General features: G+C 44.1%; 1 protein-coding gene across 1 annotated transcript; it reads left to right on the top strand.

Annotated features, from left to right (window-relative positions):
• The first annotated feature begins 290 nt into the window (after positions 1–290).
• On the top strand, positions 291–9,496 carry NUP50 (nucleoporin 50kDa). Its single transcript, XM_010156278.1, has 7 exons — positions 291–363; positions 1,321–1,404; positions 3,683–3,878; positions 5,121–5,783; positions 6,763–6,841; positions 7,902–8,020; positions 9,078–9,496. Exons 1-7 carry the CDS (start codon positions 295–297, stop codon positions 9,278–9,280), a joined length of 1,413 nt encoding a protein of 470 aa, XP_010154580.1. The 5' UTR covers positions 291–294; the 3' UTR covers positions 9,281–9,496.
• Positions 9,497–13,600: the final 4,104 nt, after the last annotated feature.

Here is a 13,600-nt window from a genome sequence, read left to right as displayed (position 1 = left end):
TGCTAAAGAAGAGTTATCCTATAATTGAACTGCATGTTTCTTAATTGCTGCTTAAATTTAAGATCAAATATGGATTATCACCATAACTCTAATCTCAAGTGCTGTTGATGGTTGTTGCCACAACAGTGGTTAGAAACACTTGGTTTTAAACTGTCATCCCATTTTTTAACTGCTTCTATATTAACTCTGATTCCCATTATTCTGAATAATACAAACTGAGGATGGCTGTTGCTTCGAAGTTCATTTCTGTGTGGTTGATTCTGTGCATTTTTTTTCCCATGCAGGTGTGGAAAAATGGCAAAGAGAATTGCAGAGAAGGAACTGACTGACAGAAACTGGGATCAGGAGGATGAAGCTGAGGAGGTAAGATACAGATCGGCACCCCCCACCCTCCCAGTAGTAGGGTAGTTATTTACATGTCCTACTTGTCTTGTGGGTGAAATCTCTAGTAAAATTGGTTAAAAGTGTAGCAATTAAAAATAATTCTTTATAAGGGATTTTTTTTTCAGTAAAGCTTCCAGTATATGCAGACTGTATGGCAAAGCAGCTTTTAACAGTTAAAATGACATCAGCAGCTCAGGGGAAAGGAACTTTACATTTCTAAAGGGAACCCCAGGCTTGTTAAAATGCATAATGCTCTTGAACTCTTCAGAGATGTGATGGGTATTCACTGAGTTCACAAGAAAAGCAGTTTCGATTTCTGGGGATAAATTTTCTTCATGTCTCACTTGTGGTTTTTTGTCCTTAAAGGTCAGTAATATTTAATTTCAGAAATATGTTAATTTGGAGCTCTTAGCTGAATGTCCCTGTGCAGCCAGAGGAAGTAAGCAAACAGTCAAATAATGCATTTCATCTGCTTGTAAGACGAGATTTTCGTGTTTAGTGTCTCATACTTATGGCTCATGTGTTATCTCTAAAAAACTGCACTGGCTTCTGTGCTACTGAAAGTATTAAATGGTTAGGCCTGTGCAAAGTGAGGCGGGGAAAAGGTGATAGAAATTTGAATGTAAGACGACTTAATTTCCTCCTTTATTACAGAGCAGTAATTAGTCATAAGCTGCCTTTGCTAGTGCTTGAACTGCAGCAGACTACAGAGTACATCTCCAAACTGAAGGTTGTAACAGTGCAATGCTGACAGATTGCCTTCAGCAAAGATAGCTTTGTTTAAAAGAGTATAACAAATCTTGAAATATTTCCCTTACTTGCTAGGGAGCACTGTTACAGTTGTGTTCAAAAACTGATCTCAGCCATCTCTTCAGACTCTGATGACTTTATCCTTTCCAAGAATGTCGCTAATGATTCCATAACTTTCTATTAAAGGTGGGAACGTTTTCAGTAGCTAGTGAAGAAGTCCTGAAGAACAGAGCTATTAAAAAGGCAAAGCGCCGAAATGTTGCACCAGAGGTAATGTAATCGCCAAGTGTTAGTGTTGTCATTTGACCTGGTTGCTAAATATGACGTCTGTGCTCAGGTTTTTACTTACTGGGGCTTGTAACAGTAGGGTACAAAGCTGTTGTGCAGAAGGGATGTGCATCGAGCCAGCTCCTCTGTGTAAATCCATTTTCACTTACTGTTCCACATCAAGAATAAGGTTAGAGTGAAAAATGGGTCATACTGGTACTGACTGGATGAAGAAATGTGTGGTTTTGAAATACGAATGGTGGAGTGTTTCAGACACAGAATCATCTACAGATGGGTAAAACAGCCTTCAAGCTGCTCCAGTTTCATTGTTTGCAGAGATGGAAGCCTGGAAATCGAAAGTTACTAGTTACCCATACTGGAGGGATGGGGGATGTCTCAGAGGCTAAATCAGTAAGAGCCAAATTACTAAGATGTTCTGGGAATGAAAAACTTTGTTAACAAAGTTAAGTGCTGTTACCCCCCCGTCCCCCGAGAGCTTTAGTGCCACCTACTCTTTGCAATAACAAATGGAAAATTGAAAGGAAGTTGGCCTGCGTTCCCGGTTTAGTCCTTGTGAAAGCATTAACCTGGTCCAACCACACTGTAGTCCTTCCAGAAATCCCTGCCGGATGCTTTGTCGTGTACATCTTCCTATCATAGAATCACAGAATGGTTTGGGTTGGAAGGGACCTTAAAGCCCATCCAGTTCCAACCCCCCTGCCATGGGCAGGGACCCCTTCCACTAGACCAGGTTGCTCCAAGCCACGGCCAGGGTTCTTACAACAGGGCACACAGCATGTTAGAAATAGGACAGAATACCTGTCACTCAGATTGATTTTGGATTCAATGGGACTTGGCACAATGAGGGGCTGGATAGTTGCTCCTGTGCTTTTGGTTTTCCTTCTGCTGTCCAGGCAATGCATGCGAGGAAGCTGTCCTGTCCCACTTTTGCCCATGGTAGTTTTTGCCACAAATGTGGTAGAGGATGCAGTTACTTAAGGGATTTTATGCGGGAAAGGTGATGCAAGAAGTAGAACACTGAACAGGAGGGATTCAGAGACAAATGAAATAGGAAAAAATGGTACTGGCTGAGATAGGGGCCCAGATGATTGTAGAAGAAACAGTCAGGAGGCTGGGAGTCAGCTGTTAATGAGATCAAAGCTGGATGACCAGCTAAGGGATATGCTGGCAAAGTGTAAAAAGCAAAAGAGATGGCAGGGCAGCTGAGACCATGTAAGAAACCTGTGAAAACAGAAACATAAACTTGAAATGTATTGATTTCCTTAAATGGAGCAAGCAGAATGCTGTAAAGAAAAAAAGAAAAGCTGCAGTTTAACATCAGTGTCCAGAGACAGAGGTAGGTAGGACTGATCAGAGAGAGAGGGAATAAAAATAGCTACCTAGGAATGAGAAACAGGGGACTGCACTGGAGAATGTAGAGCACAGAGGGAAACAAAAAGAGCCCATCCCCACAAGGCCAGGAATAGAACCTGAAGTTGCTAAGCTCTGCTGTTTCTTCAGTGGCAAAAGCAGACGCAGGGTGGAAGCCATTCTCTCTGATTGCTTTCCAGAGGCACTGCAAGTCCACTTCTGGGAATAAGTGCTCATTACCTCAAAAGATATGTAGTACCTCAGAGTGGCAGCGCCTCGTTACGTGTTAATGACGCCATATCCTTTCAAAACATGTAAGAAACTCTGCCATCAGGTGACATGGTGGTACAGATCGTGTTCAGAGCTAGGCAGTGAGGGGGCTGCCGAAAGCTTACCTGTTAAGGTACTGAGCACAGTCTCTCTTTGCTTCCTCCATCGTCACACTGGAATAGTTTTGGTAAGTCACTTCAGTGTTACACACGTGACGACAAAACGTGCTGTCTTGGGGAGTGGCTTGAGGTGTTTGACTCTAATTGCAGTTGTAAATGCTAAAAGTTGCTGAAAATAAGGCTGTAATGACATATTGCTGTGTAATTATTCAAAGAAAACAAGATGCTATGAATGTCTAAATACGCAGTCAGACACATCCGCTGCTCCGAACAGCTTTTAATGTATCCACTTCCTAGGTGTAGTTTATTTTCATACCCAACATCTGAGTCCTTTACAAACAGGAGCAATGTGTGTCATAAGGCAGCTGTTAACTCTCTTTACAGAGCTGATTAGAGTAATGCATGGATGATGCGGTGAAGCGGGATAAAATAAATGGAATATGAAGTGGGCATAGGGTTTTTATGGAGAAGGTGTATGTAACTGGTTGTCTTTTTTTTTTTTTAATTATTCTTCTTCCCAGTCTGAAAGTGGAGGAGCTTTTAAAGGGTTTAAGGGCTTTATATTGCCTTCCGGAAAAGGAGGAGGTGGCTTCAGTGGCTTTGGTAATGGTGCAGGAATGAAGCCTTTAGAGGGGCTGTCTAATGGAAGCAGTAGTGTCTCGAGCACTCCTCCTTTCAGCAGTCTGCAGACCACCTCTGAAACGCAGCCAGCATTCGGTAAGTTTTAAATAAGTATATGTATTTGTCAGCCAATTCAGCCATAAAATCTGTAGGGCTAATTTAATAGCGAAAACCAAATTCAAACAAGCCTGTAGTTCTGTTTTAAGGTTTTCAGACTTCCCTCCTCTTTGTAAGATTTCTTAACTTGTCCCTCCAGCACTCTCAAATCTTTGCATCAAATGCATGCGGTGTTAAGAGGTGGAAGCTAAATCTGTTTGTGATCTGATACTGGAGGTGGAAGCTTGGCACAAGTGAGGATGGAGGACATTGGCATAAAACGCTTGTCAAATACTGTAAAACTAAACTATTTGATAACATATTCCAGTTAAGTAATTGTCCCAATTATCTCGATTTAATTAAAAAGCTAATGAAAAATGTCAGTTTAGTAGGACTGCAGTCTGTGTATAATTTTTTCAAGATTTTTTGCTGTATTTTTTGCAGTTCTTCCTAAATAGAAGCTGCAGAGCTGAAGCCTTAACCTTTTTTCCCTGTACATCTTCCATTGCAAATAGTCTTACTAGAATCTTGCCTGTTACATTTATACCTACTTTTTAAAACACTTGAAATATTTTGGCAAATCTAACTCTAGTCTTATGTTCGGGTAGTCCCTGAAGAATATTATTCTATCCCTTTGTGCTGGAGATGCAGAAATGTTAACCGTGCCACAGTGCAGAAAAGGTGGAGTTTGGAATTTAGAGTAACTTAGATTTCAGTGAGCTTAACTAAATTAGGAGAAACTTAAAGAGAATTCTTATTAAATATTTGCTTATTATGGTTTTGATACAGAAGCCACTCAAAAGCATGCAAAATCATGGGTTGGTGTGTTCAGAGTTTTTTAAAGCACAAGTCACGAGAGAACTGGAGATTTTATAACTGTTAAAGCTTGGTAAAGCTTGTATTAAGATTTTTTGGGGTTTTGGTGAAATAAAAAACTTAGTTTTATTTTTTTAAGTTCTTCTGTAAAATATCTTTTGGATTTTTTAATACAACAGTGTGCTCCAGCTGCTTAGTCTGTCTCTGAACTAACTGACCTGTCTAAGCGTAGCGAGCTTACGTCTGTTTCGCTGGATTGTCCCTTGCACCACAGTACCTGGAACACAGTGGCGTGATACAGGGTGCCCAACCGGGCAGGAATGAGTAATTTGATAAAGAAATACCTGAGAATGTCTAGTTTAGGGTTTTGTGAGAACTGTGCTTTCTGGAAAAAGTGTGTTCTAAACATTGTTCTCCTTCTAACAGGATCCACAGTGTCAAATGGTCCTACTGGTATGGCATTGACTGAGAAAAAGGCTGCCAGCCCAAAGGCTAATGGTGGCAGTCAACCATCCTCATCTGGCTGTGCTCAAAGTAAAGCCTGCAGCTCGAGTGTTTACCACAAACAGTTAGCAGCTTTAAACTGTTCTGTGCGTGACTGGATAGTTAAGCACGTAAACACAAACCCGCTGTGTGACCTGACGCCCATCTTCAGAGACTACGAGGAGTACTTGGCGAATATTGAGCAGCAGCACGGAAGCAGCAGTGACAGCGGCTCGGAGAACGAAAGCAACAAGACACCTGGCGCTCAGGCTGTTTCTGCGTTTGGGAATTCAAAGGTACAGCAAGGATCAACATTTTTGTTTAACAACAACAAGACTGAGGATACCTCGGACAAAAATCCTGAAGCTGCATCTGAGGAAAAAGGCCCATCCTTAGGAGCTACATCAACTGTCTCATTTAACTTTGGCAAGAGTGTTGACAGTTCTGTTTTGGGTTCCCTTGGCTCCGGAACGCTTAGTAGTTCCTCATTTTCTCCTGGGAGTTCAAGTTTGTTTGGAAAAGATGTAAATCAGGCCAAGTCTGTCACCGCAGTATCCACCAGTGTATCGGAAGCTCAGACAGAAAGCGGCGGTAGCAAAGATAAAGGTAAATTCTGTTTAAAATGGTGATTTGAATGGTAAGCGGTGAAGGTGTACGGCCTAAGAACACTGCACAGATGAGAGAATACAGAGTTGAACTAAATCATAATTGTTCTTCAGTCTAAAAGCTGCAACTGTACCACTGATCTGGAAATATGTCTTGCGTACTGCTTAAGTCACACAAAGTACATGGTTACCAAAATCTGCATGTTTCTGTCAGATTTATACTTTCTGCAGTAGAATTCTTTAGCTGAATATGAGACTTGAAACGCAGACATTGAAATCAACTGGTACGTTCATCTTTGAGCCTGCAGGATGTTTCGGTCCTGCTGCTTTTCCTTAGAGGTTTCTCAAGAGATCCCCCAGTAAAATGTGTAAGATGTGGAACAATTTCATACATCTTTCTTACAAAACTGTGAGGCCAGTGAAGTCGCGTGCTGCCCGGCGGCCTTACTCTGCTCTTTAGCTAAGCTGGGTGCAGTAAACTGGTGGAAATCCTCGCAGTTGAGGGACCGTAAAGGCATAATCCCACCACTGTCTCTTGGCTGTCATTCCTGCAACTGATAACCCTTCCCCAAATTAAACTTGGATGTTGGAAGTATTTATTATGCTTTATTTGAGCCTCTGTGTGGAGCCTGTTCTGAGAAATGTTGTATCTGTTTCCCCCCTGACAGGAGGTTGAGACTTGTTAGGCTTTGTATTTTTTTGGTTTTCAGTGTTTGGTGGGGGTGGGTTATTTTCATCCCCTTTACATAGAAGGTGAGCACCAAGTTGCCTGAGTGGTTGGGCTGAATGTAAAGAAAACATGACTTCTTTCTGTAGCTGAAGCTGCTTCAGAGCCCACCTTGACCGAAATGTGCTCTGGCATTCACGGACAGGCCGCGCGTGCTCGTGTGTGCTGTTTTGATATATACTCGTTCTAAACCTTCCAGGTTATGTGCTTACAACATTAACGTGTGGAATGCATTAAAACTTTCTATTTAAAGGTGGAGAAGAGGAGGAAGAAGAGCCACCAAAAGTCCTTGTTAATGAAATAAAAGAGGATGATGCTTTCTACTCAAAGAAGTGAGTGACTAACCCGAAACAGTGAATAGAACCGTAACTTTGAGAATAAAATTAATCCCTGGAGATTGCTGTGCTTCCCCACTGCGGTGCATAGTGAACGATGTACATGTTCCTCACTTCCTAGTTAAAGCTTGTCAGGAAGCCATCTAGAATATGAAGTCCCACTTGTAAAAAAAGTTAATTACAGACAAGAACGTGTAAAAGCTTACTGGCATTCTTCTGTGTCTTGGACACAGCACTGAGGGCTAGCTTGTGTTTTACTTGTGATCGTTTTTTTTTTTTTACACACGATATTTCTGCTTTCATCAGGTTTCGTAAGTTTAAATTTTAGGGCTTGTACTGCAGAACTATCATACTGTACATACTGTACTTCTGAAAAAGCAGTCAGGTGCTCAGCTGTTTCCATGGCCTAAAATGAGACTCTTCAGTTGGGAAAATGCTGATTGTTGTACGAAGGAGTGAGAAAGTTGTACTTCCAAGTTCAAAATGATACTCCTGCTAGTAGAAGCAGTTTTTCAAAGCATGTGCAGTAGTCCAAGTCATTGCATGTCTGCTTACATTTCTCCTGCAAAAAGTCATTCATCTGAGAGAAGGTACGCGCGAAGCTGCGGAGAATGGCATTAGGTTTATTAGAGCTTCAACAGAAAGTGTTTCAAGATTTTACATAAAAGTCCTGTTACAACTTCAGAGTGATACAGCAAGTTGTTACGGTTTTGTAATTGGTGTTTTTAAACAGCAGCTTAGAGTTAACTCCTTACAGACCCCTAGTACAGGTTGCCACGCATTCCGCTTTTCCCTGAAACTAATACGTTTCTCATTCCAATACTGAAAGAAATGACTGACTTAGTGAACTGGACTTACTGAACTGTGTTTTTAGCACATGAAACAAGGTCAAGAAGAACAAAGATTTATGCTACTCACAGCATGTGAACCCCTGATTATCGTTAAACGACTGTCTCGCTGTCAGTCGGATGTGCACGTATGTAAGTGTGCAGATGTCTTTGTATTTAATCTCTGTGTTCCTGCACAAACAAGTTTGTTTGTTTGTTTTTCTGCACAGGTGCAAACTGTTCTACAAAAAGGATAATGAGTTTAAAGAAAAAGGTGTAGGGACATTACACTTAAAACCAGCAGGAAATGAAAAAACTCAACTCCTAGTCAGAGCGGATACCAATTTAGGTAAGTTCATTTCTTGTAGTAGCAAGCCCTGATGTGAAATTCCCTGCTAAGCATTAAGATTGCTTTGTTAACACAGCATGCCAGACCCGAGAAGTGAAAACCTTTCTTGTTTTTTTGTTTTAAATTTCAAGTGTTGAACAAGCAATTGGATGCCTCTAATGAGTATTAGAGAATAGCGCACGCGAAGCAGCGGGAGGAAGTAAAAGTTTATGGTGTATGTTTGGGTATTCCTCCTCCTTTTTTTGGAACAGCTGTTCTCCATCCCGGACTTGCGTGGCTTTGAGGCTTAGCTTGTGATCCACAGTGAAGTAAAGTATATGTGTATTAGATGTGATGATCGAGGAGGAAAGACTCTTGTGCTAAGATGCAGGCCAGCTGTCATGTGTCTGCAGCTCACCCTGAAGGTAGCAGTAGAGGTGGGCAGGCAGCCCTTGTGCCTGGGGTAGAGCAGAGACAGCATTATACAGGGCAGACATGCAGGGTCTGCCTCTGTGCATTGTTCTTAAAGTGCATGCTGCAGTCCAGCCGTGTTTTAGCTCACTTAAGGGGGATCACAAGTGGTAGGTGGACCCTAGAGAATTAGAGTAACCCACAGTGTGGTAGTTACTCAAATCACAGACTGGTTTGGGTTGGAAGGGCCCTTAAAGACCATCCAGTTCCAACCCCCTGCCATGGGCAGAGACACTACCAGACCAGGCTGCTCCAAGCCTCATCCAGCCTGGCCTTGAACACTTCCAGGGATGGGGCATCCACAGCTTCTCTGGGCAACCTGTCCCAGTGCCTCCCCACCCTCTCCGGGAAGAACTTCTTCCTGATATCCAATCTAAACCTCCCTGCTTTCAATTTAAACCCGTTACCCCTTGTCCTGTCACTGCAGGCCCTTGTAAAAAGTCCCCCCCAGCTTCCTTGCAGCCCCTTCAGGTACTGGAAGATACTGGACATTTGCGGGCGGCCTTCCTTCCAAACACATCCCTATTTAGTGAGTATGCTAACAGCTGTAATGCAGTTTGAGTGGAAAAAATGCTAACTGTCATTTTGTTTCCCTCCTCACGTGTAGGAAACATACTGTTGAATGTTCTGATTCCACCTAAGATGCCAAGTACAAGAACCGGAAAAAACAATGTTCTTATAGTTTGTGTTCCTAATCCACCGATTGACGAGAAGAACCCAGCTGTTCCTGTCACGATGTTAATAAGGGTGAAAACGAGTGAGGATGCAGACGAGTTGCACAAAATGTTACTGGAGAAAAAGGAGCCTTAAATAAGTTGCAGTCAGTGATTTGAGAAGTTATTGCCATACTGCTCCTGCTCTTTTTTTTTTTTTATTTTCCTTCCATAACTTCACTTGAACACTTAAATCTTTGCTCTGATATTAAGAACAATTACAGGAATTCTGGAAAAAATTCTGTGAGGAAAAGCTAAACTAGGTAATAAAAGCTTTAACAGAACTCAAGCGTTGGACTGTGCTCCCTCATTTGCCTCCTCTCTCAGTGCAGGACCTCTCCTGGATGAAGCACGCTGGTGTAAGCAGAGGCGTAGGTGTTGACGCCGGTCGCTTGGACCGAACGGACTGGAGTTGGAGTACGGAAATGCGGTACCAGGGCTTCCTCGCAGAGCGTGGTGCAACGCAACCTCCTGTTTTCAGAAGGGAGGATGTTGAGGTTTAACTGCTGAAACTCTTTCTAGTCCAAATTTTTAATTGTAATTGGTCTGTCGTAGTCTGGTGAGACTTGATTATTCGGACTTGGTGACGGCGACGTACCCCAACAACAGCGCTACCGGATATGGTGTTTCAGCTCCTGCAGACTGACGTGCTTTTGGGACTCGGAGACTGCAGCTCCGGCTGTTTAACGGCAAACTTCCTTCCGTGGTCTCCTTGACACTAGTGCTTCTTCGAGAAGAACTGTCTGTTCTGTTCTCACTGTAGCAACAAGCTAACGACTTGCAATAGTACAAGCAGACAACTGGAAGACTGTTTTTATCTTGGACCACAACTGCCACTCGCTGACTTCCGACAAGTCAGAGGGTCGCCCTTCCGTTACGGTCCCTCGGTGGTATTTTTCGCTCGTCTCCATGGGCTAAAACCGAACCCCGGCAGAGGCAGAGTGGTAAATGTTGTACTTGTCTTGCTACTGGTACTTTTCTGAAGAGATCCCTTTTCACAACGAAGCTTCAGGATTTTTACAGACATTTGTGTTGCCTCTGGCCGTTGCCAAGCGTACGCACGTAAGTGCACGCGTGTGCGTCAGCGATGACTTTTCCCGTGTGCTGAAGCGACAGCGTCACGCTAAGCGAGGCCGTCACTTGCAGCTTTAGGACAAGCTTTCTCTCGCAGAAGTAGGGAGCACGGGGTTAATCCCTAGCGTGGTTTTCAGCCGTGCTGAAATGAAGCACGTGGCAATAATTTGTGGATCAGAACGTAATTCTGTTCACTGTTTCCATCTCAACTTTAGCAGAGTGTGTTTGTTTGGTTAATCCTTCAGATCTTGTTTGCTGGAAACTCCCTCCCCCCTTAATAGCGGTTCGTCTGCTTCACTTCCAGCTCCGGTAATTATCCCGGAGCTAGATGTTAACGTTAAACTTGACCTGCTCTTTGATCTGTCACCCCAACTGCCTCCGGGGGGATGGGAGAAACGTGCCAGTGTGTCTCTGGCTCATGTGGCGCAGAGGAAAAGTCTCGTTCCTTAAGAAAAGCAGCATGATGGTGTGGTACCTGGCAATCCACAGGAGCGGTATCCTGTGGGTGGGGGAAGAGGAGTGGCAGATTTGACTAGATGCAGCACGTGGTACCTGCTCCCCACCGCTCTCCGTGGGAGACAAGCGCCTGCCTTGAGTCCTTACTCACTGCACAACTCGAGTTAGGGCCTTTTTTCCCCCCTCTTAACTAAAAGAAGGAAAAACTATAGGATCTCTAGCCCTCTAGTCCAAAGTTCAAAAAACCCCGAGGCCTTTGCTCACGGTTCAGCCACGCTGAGGTCACAGAACTTTGCCAATTTTTAACGCTCAGGTGTGAAGGGAGCTCAGATACAATTTCAAATGTTATTTGAAATACAAACTTGTGCCTTTTTGTTTTCATCCAGCTCAGTACTTAACTGTTAGGAGCGAGTGATACCACTTTCCTCAAAACCCTGTGCTTTTTAAGAAAAACAGGTCTTGTTGATAACTAAATTGGAGACCAGACCCTTGAAGGCTTGCATGCTTCTTGTGGGTGAGTGGGAAGCAGAGCATGGCCGGGCCCAGGTTTAACGTCCAAGGGTGCCGTTACCGTCGCGTTTGTCCTTTGGCTGTAGCGTCTTGGTGTCGTCTCCATGCAGGAAGCTGTCTCCATGCAGGAAGCTTTGCTCACAGGCTCGGGCGCTGGGTGGGGTGAGCGCGTTTGTTCCGTGTCCCACTTGGAGAACGGCTCCGTACAGATTGTATCAGTCGTCTTGACTGTCTCCATGCAGGAAGCTTTGCTCCCAGGCTCGGGTGCTGGGTGGGGTGAGCGTGTTTGTTCCGTGTCCCACTTGGAGAGCGGCTCCGTACAGATTGTATCAGTAGTCTTGGGTCGGCGTTTGCTTCCCTCTGAAAGCTGGTGGGTACGTAACTGTCCCTTTGTCCGCTGAAGCGCGGACCAGTTAAGTGAGAAGGAGCGGGAGACGCACCGAACTTCCTGCGTATCCTTGTGATTCGCCGCCAAAGCGAGGCGGTCGTGGGGCTTTTGCGTGCTACGGCTGGCGCGCTGGACAGCAGCTGGTGCGTCTCACGTTTACAAAGGTGGGCGTTTTGAGGGCGAGAGGGAGTGTGAGGAGTAATATCTAGAAGAATAATAAGTAGTGTTGGAAAACCTAAACCTTACAAGATCCATGGTAGCAAGTAGTACCTTCTGTTAGCTGTGGGAAAGACCCATGGAGATTCTTTAATTCTCCTTCATTCTTTAGCAGTTTATCGGTAAATCTAGGGAAAGGTGTGTAATTGGAATCTGGAGTTGATCGATGTCAAATATACGCGTAAACATTTTACCCCTGGAAAGTTGCCACTAAAAGGAACAGGGAATAGCTGTACTGCAGATCGGAGATCCTCATCGAGACGATGCGTTAGTGACCCTGCACCCCCCCGGACTGCGCAGCCGGGAGAGCAGGTCACGCACGCTTCGCTTGGGGGGCAGTTACAGAGCACAGCCTTGCTCCGGTACTGCTGCAAAACGACATTTCTTCCGATGCGTCTGTTTCTAGTTAAGAAATAAGAAAACGCGTAAACAATGTAGAAGGCCAGAGACAGTGACATAGAAAGAAGGACCTAAAATGGGTTGAAAGCAAAAGTTAGTGGAGAGCGTGGAGATCGATACGCTAATGCCTTTGTAGCAGAGTGGCACACGGATTTGGACCAGAATCCCAACCTGGCGAGGCATTCCTATATCTTGGTAGGTACTTAACATATTTAACAGCTGGACATCTCTTACCTGATGTTAGAGGCATGTTTCTCCCCAGTTAACATCGTCGCTCTTTCAGCTGTACGTAGGTGTTGGAGTGTCTCATGGATCATGCATTCCTTCTGCTGTAATGTTGAAGAGATCCTTCCTTTCCCTCTCCCCTCCCCACAGCCCAAAACAGAACAGCAAGATCTTTGCTTCTCTCACAGTTCTCAGAATCATCTGTAAGGGAGATGATTACAGTTGGGGTTAATTTTATTTTAAAATACTAAATTACTACATGCAGAGGTTTGTTTTTTGTGTTGTTTTTTTTTTTAATTTTATTTTATTTTATTTTTATTATTGGTTTTGTGGTGCACTTAAAACTTTTTCTGTTTGGGAGCACAGCAGTGTCTTCCTACAATCACTTCCAGTTAACGGATGTGAAATGTTTAAATTTGCAGTTCAAGTGAACACGTTGTAGAACACAAACCGACCAGGAGGTGCGCTTTGCTCTCGAGAACTTCAGCTCCCTTTGCCGCACTGGGACACCTAAAATGTCCTTAAAGACTTTGATGCCTTAACTTCCTTGCATTCGTTAACGCGCGGTAGCGGGCGTGCAGAAACGAACTGATGTTCAACAGTTCGAAGTGGCATGAGCTAGGATCCATCCCGTGGAGATGCTGAATGTGACAATTTGTTAATAGATTTCAAACTGCTCCGAGTTTTTCAGTGGATACTGAAGTTTCACATAATTTGTCATGTAACAATGTTTTTTTCATTTTCATTTACACAGAGGAAGTGTACAAAAATCCATGGAAAATGTGAATAAATGAATGGGAGAGAGGTGTCTCACATGTGTCCAACGCTGTCACTGCGAGCGTCCAACACATCGCGAGTACCATGAATTCTACAACCCATTGTTGCGGGTGAGCTCCTGCCTAGAAGATCCTAAGGCGTGCAGCCTGGCTGCTGCTGGAAGCGGCAGCATCCTCCCCTGCCCCTTCCTCCAGCCGGCTTCAAACCCTGCCACATTGCTGAGAGCCAGCGCAGCAAACCCGCTGTCTCCTTGTGAGCTCGGTGAGCTGAATCAGCTCGGAGGGAGGAGCGGGGGCTGCCTTTCGCGAGAAAAAGGAGCTCGTGCATGCGAAGGGTGGGACTGGAGGGATCAACCTCTAAAAATCACAGAAT

The sequence above is a fragment of the Eurypyga helias genome, unplaced genomic scaffold (assembly GCF_000690775.1).
Source record: "Eurypyga helias isolate BGI_N326 unplaced genomic scaffold, ASM69077v1 scaffold27977, whole genome shotgun sequence".
Classification (NCBI taxonomy): Eukaryota; Metazoa; Chordata; class Aves; order Eurypygiformes; family Eurypygidae; genus Eurypyga; species Eurypyga helias.
The sequence above is the reverse complement of the archived record's forward strand: the minus strand, read 5'-3'. Positions and strand labels throughout refer to the sequence as shown.

Excerpts from the sequence above, each read along its gene's own strand:
- NUP50 (XM_010156278.1), top strand. The coding sequence starts at position 295 with ATGGCAAAGAGAATTGCAGAGAAGGAACTGACTGACAGAAACTGGGAT. Across the intron at positions 6,842-7,901 it reads GATGCTTTCTACTCAAAGAA|GTGCAAACTGTTCTACAAAA; the intron begins GTGAGTGACTAA and ends TTTTCTGCACAG. Across the intron at positions 8,021-9,077 it reads CAGAGCGGATACCAATTTAG|GAAACATACTGTTGAATGTT; the intron begins GTAAGTTCATTT and ends CCTCACGTGTAG.